Here is a 13838-nt window from a genome sequence, read left to right as displayed (position 1 = left end):
AGGTGTGTAGCTCAGTGGTGTGTAGCTCAGTGGTGTGTAGCTCAGAGGTGTGTAGCTCAGTGGTGTGTAGCTCAGAGGTGTGTAGCTCAGTGGTGTGTAGCTCAGTGGTGTGTAGCTCAGTGGTGTGTAGCTCAGTGGTGTGTAGCTCAGTGGTGTGTAGCTCAGAGGTGTGTAGCTCAGTGATGTGTAGCTCAGTGGTGTGTAGCTCAGTGGTGTGTAGCTCCGTGGTGTGTAGCTCCGTGGTGTGTAGCTCAGTGGTGTGTAGCTCAGTGGTGTGTAGCTCAGTGGTGTGTAGCTCAGAGGTGTGTAGCTCAGTGGTGTGTAGCTCAGTGATGTGTAGCTCCGTGGTGTGTAGCTCAGTGGTGTGTAGCTCAGTGGTGTGTAGCTCAGTTGGGGTGTATAGGTCAGTTGGGGTGTATAGGTCAGTTGGGGTGTATAGGTCAGTGGGGTGTGTAGGTCAGTTGGGGTGTGTAGATCTGTGGGGTGTGTAGATCTGTGGGGTGTTCAGTGTAGGTCATTGAGGTGTGAAGGTCAGTGAGGTGTGAACATCTGTGGTGTGTTCAGTGTAGGTCAGTGGTGTGTTCAGTGTTGGCAGTGTGTGTTTCACTGGGTAACCCAGAGACCAACCCACCTAGTCACCTCAACGACTACATCTCACTCACTCTATCTCTCTCTTTCTGCTCTTGTCACTGTCAGTGAGCTCTTGTCAGCCCCTCCCTCCCTCCCTCCCTCCCTCCCTCTCTCTCCTGCCTCAATCTCTGTTTTACTACGAGCTCCCAGTCTTTCCTCTCTCAGACAAGGCTCGCTCTAGTATTGCCCGTTCTTCTCTCCCTCCTTCTTTCCCCCTGTCTTTGGTTGTAGGATGTTACTCTGGCAACTCTTTGGTCTGATAGGCTTCCTAACGCTTTGCAAAGGTAAGACTCCTTTTTCTGTAACCTCAGTGGTGTGTGTATGTTGAACTAGCTGTGTGAGGTCTCCTCTCTATCCCCCTAACCCAGGTCTAACCCAGGTCTAACCCAGGACACACTCTTAGAAACAAGGGTTCCAAAATGGTTCTTCAGCTATCCCCATAGGATACCCCTTTTTGGTTTCAGGTATAACCCCTTTTTGGTTCCATGTAGATCACTTTTGGGTTCAATGTAGAACTCTCTCTGGAAAGGCTTCTACATGAAACTCAAAAGGGGTTCTACTTGGAATCAAGAAGGGTTCTTCAAAGGGTTCTCCTATGGGGACAGCCAAAGAACCCTTTTTGGTTCTAGATAGCACCTTTTTTTCCCTAAGAGTTCAGTTTACAGAGAGAGATAGAGAGAGAGTGACATTTGTTGTTTTCTGTCTCGTATCTGTTAGCAGACATGTCATTCTAAACTCCCTCCAGAACAGACATGTCATTCTAAACTCCCTCCAGAACACACGTCTTTCAAACACTCCCTACAGAACAGACATGTCTACACTCCCTTCAGAACAGACATGTGTCTACACTCCCTACAGAACAGACATGTCTCTACACTCCCTACAGAACAGACATGTCTCTACACTCCCTACAGAACAGACATGTCTCTACACTCCCTACAGAACAGACATGTCTCTACACTCCCTACAGAACAGACATGTCTCTACACTCCCTACAGAACAGATTCAAATAACTGCCATTTTTGTTCCTCCTCTTCCCAAAAAATCCCTAAGTGGAGGAATTAGAGTGTGTGTGTGTGTGTGTGTGTGTGTGTGTGTGTGTGTGTGTGTGTGTGTGTGTGTGTGTGTGTGTGTGTGTGTGTGTGTGTGTGTGTGTGTGTGCGCGTGTGTGTGTGTGCGCGCGCCCCCACAGGCAGAGAGAGGGGCCAGAGGTAAAAGAACAGCCTGGAACTTCCCTATCTGCTCCAGTTCTGTCTTTAAGAGCAGAGAGGGTGATTGTGGGAATGAGATGTGGGGCCACAGACCCCTGCTCCACCCCTCTGTGTGACAGACACCCATTATCACTAATTACGTCTTGCATAGAGGAGGAGGCGGGAGGAAGCTGTGACGGGATGAGATGCTTTTTTTAATAGCAATATGATCCAATTGAGAGCAGCAGCAGAGGATCGCAGAGCATGGATCAATGCTAAAGTCGAGAGAAATGAAGCTGAATGCTAGCCTACATGCTAACACCAGTGGTGCATAGTACTTAAGTAAAAATACTTTAAGGCCAGGCACCACAGGCCAAAATTGGGATTTTGCTTCCATCTGTCCATTTTCAGATTTGGGGATATTTTGCAACTATAATGTTCATAAAATGTACAAATAAATCGGCAATAATAAATATAAATACTTTTATATCATTTTATCCCAACCCCGTCAAATCCAGCTACCATAAATGTCGTTCTTGATAGCATGTTTCATGGAGAACTTCAACCGCTATTTTTAAAACTCTCCATGTTGAATCATATATCATTCAAACGCTTGTTTTCCGGAGCATATCGTTAGCTAGTCCATACATGGCTATATCCTTTGTAGACATAGTGCTTCGTGCTGAAAAATGTGTTATTTCCTGACATCCAATTGGTTACTGGCATTTAAAGGCCCTTTCCGGCAACCTGATTGGTTAAAATGCCCCATGTGCCACTTCCTTGTTTGAGAATATCTCCTGCGAAGAATCAAAGTAAAGAGAGACCAAATGATAAAATCTCAAAGAATATACCTACAGTATGTGAATAACAATAGTCGAGCTCAGTTAGCCGATGCGAGAAAAGCAGTGAATGAAATAAAACATTTCCCTGATCTGCCCATCAAGGCAGTACAGGTAGAGGAGGAATAGGAGGTAACCCGCAGCTGTGCGTTGAGACGCAAATTAGATGAGATGAAGAAAACAACTAGCAGCGATCAACCAGACAGCAGCCAGCCAACAGTGGCTTTTATTCCACGTCTCAAATAAACTAACTTGTACATGATTTGATTTGCCCTAAGAGTCTAAACACTGGACAGGAAATCACCATAGACTTCACCAACCAGTGAATCTGTAATTCAAATCAAAGTTTATTTGTCACGTGCGCCGAATACAACAGGTTTACAGTGAAATGCCTACTTACAGCCTCTAACCAATAGTGCGAAAAAGGTGTGTGTGTGTGTGTGTGGGGGGGGGTAAGTAAAGAAATAAGACAACAGTAAAAAGGCATTTGAAAATAACAGTAGCAAGGATATATACAGACACCGGTTAGTCAGGCTGATTGAGGTAGTATGTACATGTAGATATGGTTAAAGTGACTATGCATATACGATGAACAGAGAGTAACAGTAGCGTAAAAAGAGGGGTTGGCGGGTGGTGGGACACAATGCAGATAGCCCGGTTAGCCAATGTGCGGGAGCACTGGTTGGTAGGGCCAATTGAGGTAGTATGTATAGTTAAAGTGACTATGCATATATGATAAACAGAGAGTAGCAGCAGCGTAACAGAGGGGTTGGTTCGGGGGGGAACACAATGCAAATAGTCCGGGTAGCCATTTGATTACCTGTTCAGGAGTCTTATGGCTTGGGGGTAAAAACTGTTGAGAAGCCTTTTTGTCCTACACTTGGCACTCCGGTACCGCTTGCCATGCGGTAGTAGAGAGAACAGTCTATGACTGGAGTGGCTGGGGTCTTTGACAATTTGTAGGGCCTTCCTCTGACACCGCCTGGTGTAGAGTTCCTGGATGGTAGGCAGCTTTGCCCCAGGGATGTACTGGGCCGTACGCGCTACCCTCTGTAGTGCCTTGCGGTCGGAGGCCGAGCAAATGAGAATAAGAATGGGGGCGTACTCGGCCCCCCTTTTCCTGTAGTCCACAATCATCTCCATAGTCTTGGTGACATTGAGGGGTAGGTTGTTATTCTGGCACCACCCGGCCAGGTCTCTGTCCTCCTCCCTGTAGGCTGTCTCGTCGTTGTCGGTGATCAGGCCTACCACCATTGTGTAGTCTGCAAATTTAATGAAGGTGTTGGAGTCGTGCCTGGCCATGCAGTAGTGGGTGAACAGGGAGTACAGGAGGGGACTGAGCATGCACCCCTGGGGAGCACCAGTGTTGCGGATCAGCGTGGCAGATGTGTTCCTATCTGCCCTCACCACCTGGGGAAATTCAACATTTTCTTAAAATATATTTTTTCAATTTTGGGGGAATACCTAAAGGGGTCCTAAAATTCTTAATCAAATAGCTAAAAGATCCAAGGTACGACCGTCTTAAAACAATTCCACATGTTAGCTTAGTACCCCCCCCAACGACTTAGACTTAAACCATAAAAGCTAATTTACCAACATTTCTGATATAATATATAATATAGTGTTTTGGAATGAAACTCTTGAAACATAACCTTTATTACAATTGCATTTAGTTTAGTTTTTCTTTTTGAAAACACTGGTAGGGGTCAAGAACAATGTAAAAATCAAATCAAATTTTATTGGTCACATACACATGGTTAGCAGATGTTAATGCGAGTGTAGAAAAATGCATGTGCTTCTAGTTCCGACTATGCAGTAATATCTAACAAGTAATCTAACAAATTCACAACAACTACCTAATACACACAAATATAAAGGGATGAATAAGAATATATACTGCAAGATGCAGTAGATGGTGTAGAACACAGTATATCAATATGAGATGAGTAATGTAGGATATTTAAACATTATTAAAGTGGCATTATTTAAAGTGACTAGTGATACCTTTTATTAAGTTCATGTATTTAAGTGGCCAGAGATTTGAGTCCGTATGTTGGCAGCAGCCTCTCTATGTTAGTGATGGCTGTTTAACAGTCTGTTGGCCTTGAGATAGAAGCTGTTTTTCAGTCTCTCGGTCCCAGCATTGATGCACCTGTACTGACCTCGCCTTCTGGATGATAGCGGGGTGAACAGGCAGTGGCTCGGGTGGTTGTTGTCCTTGATGATATTTTTGGCCTCCCTGTGACATCGGGTGCTGTAGGTGTCCTGGAGGGCAGGTAGTTTTCCTCCAGGGATGAGTTGTGCAGACCTCACTACCCTCTGGAGAGCCTTGTGGTTGAGGGTGGTGCAATTGCCGTACCAGCCGGTGATACAGGCCGACAGGATGCTGTCATGACGCTAGCCCTTTCAGTGAATTGGCTAGCAGAGATGTGAACAACCCCCTCTTCTGTTGGGAGGGGGGGCAGTTATACAACTTAACCCCCACGTCATAAATTCTGTAAAGAGACTCTCCCTGTCCATGCAGTATGGAGAGTTTCACAGTAGAACAAAGGAACTTCTACTACATCACAGAATTTGAGAACTGAGTGTGTAAACGGTCAGTGGAGAAGCCAGCCATGACCCGGTCCGTTTTGTTTCATGTTTGTGACCTCAAGAAGGACAGAAAACACACAACTATATCTCTGAATGGGTACATTTCTCAATGATGGTGTTTGAATGTCTGTCTGCTGGAGAGTTAATCTGAGTCGCTCTCTCTCTTTCTGTTTCCCTGAAGATCAAAGTATTTTGAGGTTAGAATGGATACTTTAGAGTACCATTCAGAAATGTTCTCATAGAATAGATGTTTCGGCGGTTGTCGACATCCCAGGTTTACATCATTTCTAGCTGCCCCCACAGACTCAGTAATGCTCTTCCTCTGTAGGGATCGATAGTCTCAGAGTTGAACCATTTCCAGCCGTGTAGCCAATGCTCCACGTGGTATGGTTTTCTAATCTTGGTACTCAAACCTGTGCCACTTCAGCATACACCGAGGTATGTGTGCTCAAAACTATTCGCAATCACAGCTCATGCTGTGAGTTTGCTCAGTCTTAAGAGGATTTCCTCAGCAGGTGTTTTTATTCGTAACAATAGGAAAGGGCTGTTCCATGACACCAGATCATGTCTGTGCTCACGGGGGCAGGCCAATGACTTAGTTAAACTTGAAAGGGAATACAATTCTCTCACATTAAAGGTTTAACATCACATTACATCATTTCACATAGTTTCATCTTTTACCCGTTCATTTTATACAATAATTAGATGCAAACACCATAACTGAGAAATGTACTCATTCAGAGACATAGTTATGTGTGTTTCCTGTCCTTCGTGAGGTCACCAAATGAAACACACTCAACATAACTATCCCTTAAGTGTCCACGAACCCTTCCCAAATTCTCACAAGTGGACATATAGTTTCATTTTCACATTTTGGTGATTTAGGAGTTCGGCCACGTGAAATTCTTTGTTCACTCTGTGGTCTCTCTCTGCATGGCCAGGGGAAGAGAGTCTCCACCAGGAATTTACAACCTGAGATAACAGAACCTGGGTGTAGGGGAGGGTGAGAAGCCACAATCTATACCCAGAAAGGACCAGGTCATGACAATGCTCTCGATTGTGCATCTTTAAAAGTTTAGTGTTTTCGATGACAAGCCACATTCCTTCAGCCTCCTGAGGTTGAAGAGGTTGGAGTATTCACCAGCTGCCTGATCATGTTTAAATGCAAAATGAAAGAAGTTGGGGTTCACAGTAAGAGCAGAGAATGACCTGACCCTGACCTAGGGCTAGCAGCGTATCAATGAACACACACACACAGCAGAGGAGGCTGGTGGGAGGAGCCATAGGAGGAGAGCACAGGAGGAGAGCACAGGCTCATAGTAATGGCTGGGATGGAAGAAATGGAATGGTATCAAACACATCAAACATATAGAAATCACGTTTGACTCCTTTCCATGAATTCCATTCCAGCCATTACAATGAGCCTGTCCTCCTATCGCTCCTCCAACCAGCCTCCTCTGACACACACACACCCCTCCTCCCCCTTCTCTCCCCAGGCCAGGATAGTGGTGTAGGTGCACTGTGTGATGACTTTACAGAGCTGGACTTCCATGAGAGCTTCCTCTGGACCACCCTGAACCTTAAGCTGCTGCTCTACACCAAGTAGGTTAGAAAGAGAGAGAGTGTGTGTGTGTGTGTGTAAGCTGTTGGATAAAAAGTAATGACATTTTCTGAATAAAGTCTTCTCCTTTCTCCCTCCTTCAGGTATAACCTACGCTGCGGCAGAGAGTTGAACCACCACCAGCTGTCCTCCCAGCCACTCTTCAACCTCTCCCTGCCCACGGCTTTCGTCATCCACGGCTACCGGCCCACCAGGGCCCCTCCGTTCTGGGTGGACCACGTCGTCCAGCTGCTGTCTGAGCAGGAGGACATGAACATCCTGGTAGTGGACTGGAACAGAGGAGCTGCTAACCTCAACTACTTCACTGCTGTGACCAACACACGACAGGCTGCCAACAACCTCACCGGCTTCATACTCAACATGCAGGTGTGTGGCTTGAGGGATGGGGGATGGTGGGGGTGGGGGGATTGTGGAGTGTTGCTCATTTGCTGAGAATCTTCAGTTGTTCTATGAGTCTTTGGTCAATGTTGCTTAATGTTCACTGTGTGTGTGTGTGTGTGTGTGTGTGTGTGTGTGTGTGTGTGTGTGTGTGTGTGTGTGTGTGTGTGTGTGTGTGTGTGTGTGTGTGTGTGTGTGTGTGTGTGTGTGTGTGTGTGTGTGTGTGTGTGTGTAGGCAGAGGGAGCGCCTCTGAGTTCGGTCCACCTGATCGGGTCGAGTCTGGGAGCTCACCTGGCTGGGTTCGTAGGAGCAAACCTGAAGGGCAAGATCGGCCGCATCACAGGTAGGATAAGAGAGTCTGTGCCCTTTGAAGCTATTATTTGATTAATTCATTAATTGGATCATTAATTGATTCATTGTTGTCCAGGTCTGGACCCAGCAGGGCCCATGTTCACTGGAGCGACACCTGAGGAGAGACTTGACCCTTCAGACGCCATGTTTGTAGATGTACTACACACTGACATAAACTGTAAGTACTGACATGCTGTGAGTGTGTGTGTGTGTGTGTGGCGAGGGACTCTCTAGATGTGTATTTTTGTCTTCCTATTTGTTCATGCAGCGTTTGGTCTCAGAGGTCAACATGGTCATATTGACTACTACGCCAATGGAGGATCTGACCAGCCAGGCTGCCCCAAGACCATCTTCTCAGGTGAGTCTAACACACACACACACATGTAATAACACTGTAATAACTCACCGCTTCTGTCTTTTGTAGGGAGGTCATATTTCATGTGTGACCACCAGCGCTCTGTGTTCCTGTACCTGTGTGCTCTCAACCGAACCTGCAGTCTCACAGCCTACCCCTGCTCCTCCTACAGCGACTTCCTGGATGGCCAGTGCCTGCAGTGTGAGGCTTTTAAGCCCGCACCCTGCCCTATGCTAGGTGAGGACTGCCTTCCCACTGGTCAACCCAGAATCTCACTGAATCCGTAAACAAGGAAAGAGATGCTTGTCAACAAATCATTGATCAAGTGGTTTTGGTTGCCATACCAACAGTCCTAAAGTTGTATCCATGGTTACTGCCCCAGGTTATGACGTCAGCAGGTGGAGGGATATTCTGCTGCGATTGGGTCAGACCAAGGTATACTTCACCACCACTGCCACGTTGCCCTATAAAAGTAAGTTCAACACCCCTGACTATCTATTAGTGATTAACATACACTACATTACCAAAAGTGTGTGGACAACTGCTTGTTGAATATCTCATTCCAAAATCATGGGCATTAACATAGTTGGTTGCCCCTTTACTGCTATAATCATGAAAAACAACCCCAGACCATTATTCCTCCTCCACCAAACTTTACAGTTGGCACTAAGCATTCGGGCAGGTAGCATTCTCCTGGCATTGGCCAAACCCAGATTCGTCCGTTGGACTGCCAGATGGTGAACGTGATTCATCATTCCAGAGAACGCGTTTCCACTGCTCCAGAGTCCCAATGGCGGCGAGCTTTACACCACTCCGTCCAACGCTTGGCCTTGCGCATGGTGATCTTAGGCTTGTGTAACGACTGCTCGGCCATGGAAACCCATTTCATTAATCTCCTGACAAACAGTTATTGTGCTGACGTTGCTTCCAGAGGCAGTTTGGAACTTGGTAGTGAGTGTTGTAGTCGAGGACAGATGATTTTTACACACTATGCACTTCCCTTTCTGTGAGCTTGTGTGTTCTACCACTTCACGACTGAGCCATTGTTGCTCCTAGACGTTTCCACTTCACAATAACATCACCTACAGTTCACTAGGGCAGCTCTAGCAGGGCAGAAATTTGATGAACTTGTTGGAAAGGTGGCATCCTATGACAGTGCCACGTTGAAAGTCACTGAGCTCTTCAGTAAGGTCATTCTACTGCCAATGTTTGTCAATAGAGATTGATCGCATGGCTGTTTGCTCGATGTTATACACCTGTCAGCAGCGGGTGTGGCTGAAATAGTCGAATCAACTAATTTGAAGGGGTGTCCACATACTTTTGTATATATAGTGAACATAATGCTTCTGAAGCAATGAGTTCTTAAAGATTGTGTGTGACACGTTGTGCATGTGTGTGTATATATAACACAGTGTGTGTGTGTGTGTATATATATATATAGAGGTCAGCTACATGGTGGACATGGTGACATGGAACCTGTACCCTCGTTGGGGAGTCCTCATCCTCAGACTCCACAGTGGCAGGAACTTCACTGAGGCACGCATTGACCAGTCAGTCTCGCACGCTTACACGCACACACACATTTGTTGCAGTAAGACCTCTATCTATCCCTCTCACCCTCTCTCTCCTCCAAAGTAAGCTGTTCAGGTTTGAGCAGTACACCTCCACCCGTCTGTTGGTCCAGTTTGATGAGGACCTTCAGCCCATCCAGAAGATATCCCTCAGCATTGCTACCAGAAACGTGATAGGCCCTCGCTACAAAATCCGACTAATCCGCATCCGCCTCGCCCCCCTGGAGCAACCCGACAGGTGAGACCACCACACACCTGAGTTACACACTTTTCCCCCTCTTTTCTGCATTCCCCATATACTCCCTTCTCCTTTCTCTAACTCTCCCTTTCTCTCCTCCCTCCAGGCCGCTGATGTGTCGCTATGACATCATCATGGAGGAGAATATTGAGGTGGCGTTCCGCCCTCTGCCCTGCGACCCTCGTCTCTGAGCCACCACCAGAGGGCCTCCCCAGCCACACACCCAGATGAACCACAAGGGGCAAACAGTTGACATCGCCCCCCCACTCTGCTTCTGCCGTTGTATAGTCTAGCCAGGCTGCAGGATCACATGCTTTGGCATAGACGGTGAAGACTAGGTGGAGCCGACACCCTGTTTCTTGCAGCTCTCCAGTTCTATGACATCTGATTACAGTGTGGATTAGGGGTCATCTTGGTTGGAAAACAACAGAACACTGGTGGACCATACAGAGATAACTGAAGAGCTGAATAATGATGTTGCTGATCAGGGGGGTTGCTGGGAGTTTTCCTCTCTTTCACTGCTCTCTATTTCTGTGCCTTATGAAGGTTGATGGTGTTGCTATTACAATTCTGTATTTTAATGCAGTCAGAGGGCATTCATAAGCTGCTATAACCAGTCATATGATGTTGTAACTCTTCATTGTAGCTCCTGGTTTTTGTCAGTGTCTTGTCCATGTGTATTGCAGCGCTGACTTAACTGAGCAGCTAAAAGAACAACTTGAAACAATGAAGTTGTATTAAAAGTGGAAATGTTTTTATAAATGACATTTTAAAAAATCATGGAACAGTGGTGTAATCTTATTTTTGTAAAGACTTTGTGTTTCTACCTACATTGTTTGAAATAAATACACCATGTGTTTCACTGTGATCTGACTGGATTTTCTCCCACATCGCCTCTGCTCTTGTGGGGTTAAAGGTTAAGGCCTGACTGCTTCTGTTTGTTACTGTGGGGTTAAAGGTTAAGGCCTGGCTCTGCTGCTAAGCACTATCCACCTGTACAGCTGGGTATCCTCATGACCAGTCAGCTCTGTTTAGTCCAGCGGGGAATTATTCCATGGTTCCGCCGACTCTAGAAAAGTCTGAACTTTGACCTATCTGTCTGGCAGGAGCATTAACTCTGTTCCTTGAATAGTCCTGGCCAGCCCGGTTTACCTAAAGCAGGCCTGGGTGGAAGTAGGCAAGATTGACCTGTTAAATATCTGCAAGGATCACTTCTGTACCTGACAGGTGTGTACAGGTGAGAGATGTGGACAATCCTGCCTATTAATACACAGGTAATGACTAAACAGGCTCCCCTCTAAACAGGCTCCACTCATGTAACATGCATTACTACCAAGCTAAAGAGCTACTAACACTACCTAACATCAACACACTTGCCAACTTGGTATGAGAAGTAATCTCTTTTATTTGATATTTACAGTAATGACATCAATAGATTAGTAGGGCCTTTCCTCGTGTGGAGTGTAATCAAACCTAGACAGATCAGAAAGAATAACATGGTTTGGCAACACAGGGTACAGTAGAGACAGGTCAACAACATCAACTATGGTACACTGGTCAAACAAACCATCAACATAAACAAATACGATCGCAGATAAATGAATTAGGTGGCTCCTCACGAACAGGATGCTCGCATTATGAAGTCACTTCCCCTAAATTAAAGCTGCAATATGTAACGTTTTGGGCAACGGACCAAATTCACATAGAAATGTGTTAATAGATCTGTCATTTTCGTTGAAAGCAAGTCTAAGAAGCGATATATACAGTTGAAGTAAGAAGTTTACATACACTTAGGTTGGAGTCATTAAAACTCGTTTTTCAACCACTCCACAAATTTTTTGTTAATAAACTATAGTTTTGGCAAGTCGGTTAGGACATCTACTTTGTGCATGACAAGTCATTTTTCCAACAATTGTTTACAGACAGATTATTTCACATATAATTCACTGTATCACAATTCCAGTGGGTCAGAAGTTTACATACATTAAGTTGACTGTGCCTTTAAACAGCTTGGAATATTCCTGAAAATTATGTCTTGGTTTTAGAAGCTTCTGATCGGCTAATTGACATCATTTGAGTCAATTGGAGTTGTACCTGTGGATGTATTTCAAGGCCTACCTTCAAAGTCAATGCCTCTTTGCTTGACATCATGGGAAATCAAAAGAAGAAGAACTGAAAAAGCGTGTGTGAGCAAGGAGGCCTACAAACCTGACTCAGTTAAACCAGCTCTGTCAGGAGGAATGGGACAAAATTCACCCAACTTATTGTGGAAAGCTTGTGGAAGGCTACCCGAAATGTTTGACCCAAGTTAAACAATTTAAAGGCAATGCTACCAAATACTAATTGAGTGTATGTAAACTTCTGACCCACTGGGAATGTGATGAAAGAAATAAAAGCTGAAATAAATCACTCTACTATTATTCTGACATTTCACATTCTTAAAATAAAGTTGTGATCCTAATTGACCTAAGAGAGGTCATTTTTATTGGGATTAAATGTCAGGAATTGTGAAAAACTGACATTAAATGTATTTGTCTAAGGTGTATGTAAACTTCCGACTTAAACTGTATGTTCTATGTGCAGTATTTCTATGCTTCCCGTTCTTACGTTTCATTTTTGCGTCTTTTACTTTCGGCTTTATACACACGCTTCAAACTACTGAAAATACAATATTTTTGGTCATGTAAAAGTTATTTCACTGCATGCTCTTCATGTTTTTGATTTAACCAAACTAGAACATCTGGTGTATTGAATTTAGGCAATTGTTGAACTGATCAATTAGCTCAGTTGGCAGGGCCGGCGTCCAAATGAAATATTGAAAAACGGAGCATTTATTTGACCAAGAAAATGTGTCGACTAAGACTCATCGATCTCAGTTCAAGCATCGACGGGAGCAAAACAGCGCCCCCCGTCTCCGTATGTGTAGACCATGTTTCTGATGCTGTCTGGACCAAGAGTATGGCATGTCATAATATTTCTGTCAGATACATATAGAGGGCCATGTTTCGCTCGATCAGATGCTTTCTCCGGTGATATAGTTTCAGTAGAGGAAGAGGCGAGGCAAAGCAAGAGGGCTCAATCTCGCCAGAATATGTCCAGTACAAGACCAACGCGTTTCTATGGGAATAATATGCAGACCTAAGCTTATCGCCTGCCTTCACGCCTTTGGGACAAAAACTCCCATTGTTAAGACAGAGAAATTAGCATCTCGTCATTACATACAGATCTCTGGTTTCAGCTTCTTGTGAATTGGAAAATAAAGTAGGGGAGTGCACATCGCACAGCTAGGAGGCTGGACTGCATCCTAAAATAATGACAAATTATTCCTTTCCAAATACAAACACTCAAAATACTTCACCAGGGACATGACTTATCCACAGACGATCATTAGCTTATTGTTTTTCCTTTTAAATAGCTGTGGATTGTTTCAAATCACAAGTGTGTAGGCCTATGCCTATTTGGGATGCCCACAATTTGGGCACACGGGACTATGTCTAGCTGATTGAGTTGCGTGGTCAGTGAAAAGCCTCTAAAATATGTGTGAAGTTAATGTGTTTTGAATATCATTTAAAATGTTGCATCAAGATGGGGAGGGGTTGTGTGGTGAAGATATGGATCTCTCCAGAATACATGCATATGTAGGAACGTGCTCATTTGGCAATGTTGGGTTACCGATTGTCTTAACTCACCACGTCCACCACCAATAAACAGAGTTTCTCAGTCATTCTTTCTTTGCCTCACACAAGCCAACGAAGTCTGTTTTGTAACATCCATTGCGAATGATAGTTCCTAAGTATTAGAACAATCTTTCCAACACTCCCAGCCTCAATAATCACCAAGCCTCGGTGTGAAAGAGCAAAATATCATGATCTGATGACCCCATATAGCCAGTGAAAATGTTATTTAAAAAAACAGCGGTCTGTCTAGAGCTCACTGGGTGGGAAACTGAGGGCCCAGAATAGGCCAGTTGATACAATGTTGCAGTTCACTAACAATAGCTCAGGTCAAGACAGATAGAAAGGGAGGCAGACAGGTGGAGAAGAGAGATGATTGTGATTGAAAGAAGCAGAAT

At 44.9% G+C, this 13838-nt stretch overlaps 1 protein-coding gene across 1 annotated transcript; it reads left to right on the top strand.

The window, feature by feature from the left end:
• Positions 1-796: 796 nt before the first annotated feature.
• LOC112236902 (lipase member H-like) lies at positions 797-10634 on the top strand. The gene is made up of 11 exons (XM_024405519.2): positions 797-914; positions 6748-6853; positions 6956-7238; positions 7486-7594; positions 7679-7780; positions 7871-7960; positions 8027-8194; positions 8340-8429; positions 9399-9507; positions 9593-9766; positions 9873-10634. The coding sequence occupies exons 1-11, from the start codon at positions 863-865 to the stop codon at positions 9955-9957; spliced, it is 1368 nt and encodes a 455-aa protein (XP_024261287.2). The 5' UTR covers positions 797-862; the 3' UTR covers positions 9958-10634.
• The last annotated feature ends 3204 nt before the right edge of the window (positions 10635-13838 follow it).

This window comes from Oncorhynchus tshawytscha, linkage group LG29, assembly GCF_018296145.1.
Source record: "Oncorhynchus tshawytscha isolate Ot180627B linkage group LG29, Otsh_v2.0, whole genome shotgun sequence".
Lineage (NCBI taxonomy): Eukaryota > Metazoa > Chordata > Actinopteri > Salmoniformes > Salmonidae > Oncorhynchus > Oncorhynchus tshawytscha.
This window is presented reverse-complemented; position numbering and strand designations above follow the sequence as displayed.